The 5,546-nt window shown below is 43.3% G+C and overlaps 1 protein-coding gene across 1 annotated transcript; it reads left to right on the top strand.

The window, feature by feature from the left end:
- The first annotated feature begins 203 nt into the window (after window positions 1–203).
- Window positions 204–3,900, top strand: slitrk5 (SLIT and NTRK like family member 5). The gene has a single exon (XM_014016775.1). It carries the CDS (start codon window positions 281–283, stop codon window positions 2,906–2,908), a length of 2,628 nt encoding a protein of 875 aa, XP_013872229.1. The 5' UTR covers window positions 204–280; the 3' UTR covers window positions 2,909–3,900.
- The last annotated feature ends 1,646 nt before the right edge of the window (window positions 3,901–5,546 follow it).

Genomic DNA, 5,546 nt, shown 5'->3' with positions numbered 1-5,546 from the left:
TAAGACGTTAAACGCAAGACGACTTAACACATCTGCATGCCAAACAAACATTAACGGGTCCCCGCTTGTGTTTGCCTGTGTCCTGTGAATACTCACGAGGCTCTGCTCATTTTAGAGTCAACTATGCATATTAGAAGTGTTTCATGTGTCATACGCTTTTCCTGTGCTTGTTTAAAAACAGAACCGTTCTTCTGTTTTTTTGTCTTTCCCCCCTCTCCTTAGATGACTCCTTATACTGGCACCACACTCGAGTGAGCTGGGGCATCCTCTCCCAGGAAAAATGCATATCTGGATCCTAAAAATAATCCTTCTGATTGCATCATCTCTGAGGCTGGTTGAGATGTATGACAATTATGGGGAGATCTGCCGAAACCTGTGCACGTGCGAGGAGAAGGAAGGGATCCTGACAGTGAGCTGTGAGAACCGGGGGATTATCAGACTGACAGAGATCAGCCCGGTTCATTTCTCCACGTACCACCTCCTGCTGACAGGGAACCTCCTGAAAAAGCTGTCAGTCAATGATTTCATCAATTACACCGGGGTGACCATCTTGCACTTGGGGAACAATGACATCGCTGAGATAGAGTCGGGTGCCTTCAATGGACTCCAGGGATTAAAGAGGTTGCATCTAAATAACAACAAGATTGACATTCTGAGRGACGACACATTTGCAGGACTGGAGAGTTTGGAATACCTACAGATTGACTATAATTACATTACCATTATAGAGCCCAACACCTTGAGCAGACTACACCAACTAACGGTGATGATTTTGAACGACAACTTACTCTCTGTCCTCCCCATGAATATATTTCGGAATGTTCCCCTGACGCACTTGGACCTTAGGGGGAACCGGTTAAAAATGTTCCCCTACATTGGCCTTCTGGAGCACATGGACAAAGTTGTGGAATTACAACTCGAGGAGAATCCGTGGAATTGCTCCTGTGAGCTCATTGCTCTAAAGGCCTGGCTGGAAAGTATAGCCTACACGGCTCTGGTGGGAGAGGTGGTGTGCGAGACGCCATTCAGGCTCCACGGCAGGGACCTGGATGAGGTGTCCAAACAAGAACTCTGCCCACGCAGACCTGCGGAAGACACAGTGAGGCCTGCACCCCCTAGCAGCACCAGTGGATATTACCAGACCACGCCAGCTGTYGTGACCGCCTCTGCCACCTCTTCAGCTGTTTTTAGGTCCTCTTCTAGGCCTACCAAGGGCACACGGCAATTTAACAGAACTAGGTTAAAGCCCACTTCTCGATTACCGGGCGGGAACCCATACAACTATGGCCCCATCATTGCTTTTCAGACCAAATCTCCTGTGCCTTTGGACTGCCCCACTGCCTGCACATGTAATCTGCAGATTTCTGAAATTGGGTTAAATGTCAACTGCCAAGAGAGAAAGATTGAGAGTATTTCTGATCTAAAACCCAAGCCATACAACCCTAAAAAAATGTATCTTACTGGAAATTACATCCCTGTCGTACGGAGATCAGATTTTGTAGATGCCACCGGATTGGATTTGCTTCACCTAGGAAACAACAGGATAACTTTGATCCATGACCGAGCTTTTGAGGATTTAACCAACCTGCGTCGGCTGTATTTAAATGGTAATCTCATGGACAGGCTCACAGGGGAGATGTTTTTTGGCTTGCAAAATTTACAGTATCTTTATTTAGAGTACAACAAAATCAAGGAGGTGGATGCGGGTGCTTTCCGTTACCTCCCAAATCTCCAGCTGCTTTTTCTCAACAACAATCTGCTTAAAACTTTACCTGTGGGCATCTTTTCCAGCCTCTCTCTGTCGAGGCTTAATCTGCGTAACAACCAGTTCCAAAACCTGCCAGTGAGTGGGGTACTGGATCAGCTGAAGTTGCTTGTGCAGATAGATCTATTTGAAAACCCCTGGGACTGTTCCTGTGACATAGTAGGGATGAAGATATGGCTGGAGCAGCTCAGCGCAGGCACTGTGGTTAACGAGGTTGTGTGTGAGATGCCCAAACGTCACACAGGGATGGATCTGCGTTCGATCCAGTCGGAGCAGCTGTGCCCGGACTACACTGACGTCTACGTTTCGCCCACCACCCCTACGGATGAGCCCATGGATGACCGCGTTGTCACCACAGATGCTCCCCAGAAGCTTAACACCCTCAGCAGCACAGTCCCCCTTTCTGTCCTCATCCTCAGCCTACTGCTCGTCTTCATCATGTCTGTCTTTGTGGCGGCAGGGCTCTTTGTGGTGGTGATGAAAAGGCGCAAGAAGTCACAGAGTGACCGCACTAGCACCAACAATTCAGATGTCAGCTCGTTTAACTTGCAATACAGCCTCTACAGCAACCGTTCGGGCCCCAAAGTCAAAGCCCCTGCTGGTCACGTTTATGAGTACATCCCCCATCCCATGGGCCACATGTGCAAAAATCCCATTTACAGGTCACGGGAAGGGAACACGGTGGAGGATTACCGTGACCTGCATGAACTTAAGGTGACATACAGGAGTACCCCGGATGAGGAGAGGGATGGCAGTACAATGAGGAGCCCTTCATACAGCGTTAGCACCATCGAGCCACGTGATAACCCCTCTCCTGTTCAGGATGCAGATCATTTCTTCAGAGGAATCCTTGAGCCCGATAAGCAGTCCCCCCATCAGCCCATCCCATCTATCCCAGCAGGTGCAAATTTAGAGTACAAGTACACTGGGCCAGTGTCGTACACATATAACCCAAATTTTGATGTCAGACGACAGTTCTTGCACCCGGATCGAATAAGAGAAACGGTGCTGTACGGCACAGCACCCAGTACTGTTTATGTGGAGCCCAACAGGAACGAGTATTTGGAGCTAAAAGCTAAACTGCAGTCTGAGCCAGATTACCTCGAAGTTCTGGAGAAACAGACCACTTTTAGTCAGTTCTGAGTGACGCTATCTCTAATGGAACAAAACGCTTTCTCTCTTGATTTTGCTCGAAACAGTGGCTCAGTTCATGGGGTGCCTTGGCACAAAAACAGACAAGCAAAAGCAAAAGGAGTTAGGACGGGGTGTGCCGAACAATCTTATTTCTGAATCATGACAATATGTGAATGGATACAGCTTTCTGGATGAACAAAACATGCTCCACTTAACTGATGATGCAAATTTTATTTTTCTATRGTGAAGATCGAATTACAGAAAATATAAGTGTACTGGCAAATCCTACCCAAGTTCATTTTCAGGAATATAACCATATAAACAAGGTATATTGTGATTCAGAAAAAAAAAACATGTTTATAAAAGTCACTCCTGGACAAAAAAAACACTGTACAGCAGATCATCAGAACTGTGTAGGACTATTTTCTGCTGTAGTCTGTAAGTAAGTATTTATTGATATAATCTGCCATGTCTTTTCCAAACTTTGATTCTACATCAATATTACCTGTGTCATCAAACTCCATGATCCTCTGGAAAGGCTTATGTTTGTAGTTTCATTTACTGTAGCTCTGCATTGTAAAAGTGGCTTATTTTGAAAGTGGCACACCCCCCGCCCCCAATGTTCAAAATGGACTGCGTCATTYGAAGAAGATTTAAAAAAACAACAATGAAAAAAAGAAAAGTGTCTTTGTATGCTTTCTGCACTTTTTTGGAATTGGAAGGCGAGTTTGCCTTCAATGAGCTCTCATAAAAGAGATTATTATATTAAAAATGAATATGCGTATTCATTCTTAATATGTAGAATTGATATCAAATACTAAATTGATAAATGATATTTGAAGTATTCATTATCTTGTGTAATACTGATATTTTATTCAATGTAACACATATTTTATACAAGCATTGGCAGGTTCCTTTTAGTTTTGATTGCTTTGCACTTATTGCACTATATTGACCAAACTATGTTATTGCCATCAAATAAACATGATGTCAGGTTCAAATACTGTTGCTCATGAGGAACWTAAAATTGTTATTGGTGGTATGAAGGATACCATTTGGATAACTGGTGAACTACAAAAAAAGAATACTTGATACATTGGCTAACAAGAAACAAATATGTCGCGAGCTCTGTCAAAACCACCAAATTTACAGTATCTGCTCCACTCAAAGGGGCAGCTAGTGTCTCGGAGAGGATTAGAATCAATGGGGCTCAATCAATGAGTGTTATCCATTTGCAATTATACCATGACAACTGCATCCGCATTACTGCCTGGCAAGCAACAAGGAGGTCATTTATATCAACTTTACTGGGGGCTGACTTGAAAACAAATGCAGTTTTCGAATGCCCAACAAATCCAAAGGGTACAAACATCTACATCGATTAAGATGTACAGCTAAATGAGAGGTTTTTAATTGGTTTGTTTGATGTGMACGCATATTTGAAATGCATTTCTTCAGAAAAATATGTATATCTTCGACTGTTCAGTCAATGAATCTTAAAAACAGTTGTTTTGAATTCTTTCTCTGGTTACTTCACACTTGACCCACTTAAACCCAGTATGCAAAGCAGGTCGATAAAAATGCAAGCGGTGTGCTCTGTGCCACCATTTTCAGAGTGCAGCAAGCATCACCATTTAGGAATTCAATCAAACCAAGACAGACGGGGTCTTTTTGGGGAGGACATTTGTTACAGTTTAGAGGAAGGTATTTGGATTATTATGCATTTATAATTAAACTCACCCTTTCTTCAAAGAAATGTATATAACTATATATATATTATTGTTAATATTCACCTAATGTCCAGCACGGTGCCTGCTGCCTTCCTCATAAAAATGAAATACTCTGGTTCCTCGTTGCTCGCTAGGTCTTTTCATAGAAGCCCAGAATGAGAGCAGAAGGCACCATTTGGGAGATGAGGAATCCTGGAACCGAGTGTAACTGTGGATGTGTCATACATGTAGCAAGGGATGTGAATCGTAGCCAAGAAGTGTGTGCAGCCGCACAGCACTGGTGGCCTATGGGGCGCTCTCAGTGTTTGACATAGAATTAAATGCATTTCTTTTGGTGCTTATCTTGGAAAATGGTTTGGTTGGGAGCAACAAACACCAGCATGGTGACAAACAATATGTGGTGCAGATGGTAATTTGATGTTTATATTAATTTAATTTGCATTTGGGGGGGGGGGATTTGAATGAGATCACACAGTACAAAATCTTGATGTAATTAAAGGCCTAGCATTCTTTGAAGAAATGCATTTCCCTCCCCGCCTTTTATGCCAGAGTTTAACACAAAAAATCATTTTAAAGGGCAGACTTACCTATTTTGCTCAAACCTTGTGAAAGATGTTATGCATGGTCCTGTGATACTGGAAGATGTGAAATGTGGTAATGCTCYGAGGATTTGCTTGGGATGAATCTCAGATACCACAACAAACTTCAGCTTGATATTTGTAAAACCAATTAAAGTAGACATTTCTTTCTTGAGTAATGTGGTGGCCATCTTGGGTTGGGGTGACTCCAAAAATACATCATGTGTAGACCAGGGGCAGAGCCAGAGGGGTGACTCCAATTAATTGGCAAGTGGATGGTCATCTTGGATTTTATGTGTGTGTGTGTGTGTGTGTGTGTGTGTGTGTGTGTGTGTGTGT

This window comes from Austrofundulus limnaeus, unplaced genomic scaffold (assembly GCF_001266775.1).
Source record: "Austrofundulus limnaeus strain Quisiro unplaced genomic scaffold, Austrofundulus_limnaeus-1.0 Scaffold154, whole genome shotgun sequence".
Taxonomy (NCBI): domain Eukaryota; kingdom Metazoa; phylum Chordata; class Actinopteri; order Cyprinodontiformes; family Rivulidae; genus Austrofundulus; species Austrofundulus limnaeus.
The sequence above is the reverse complement of the archived record's forward strand: the minus strand, read 5'-3'. Positions and strand labels throughout refer to the sequence as shown.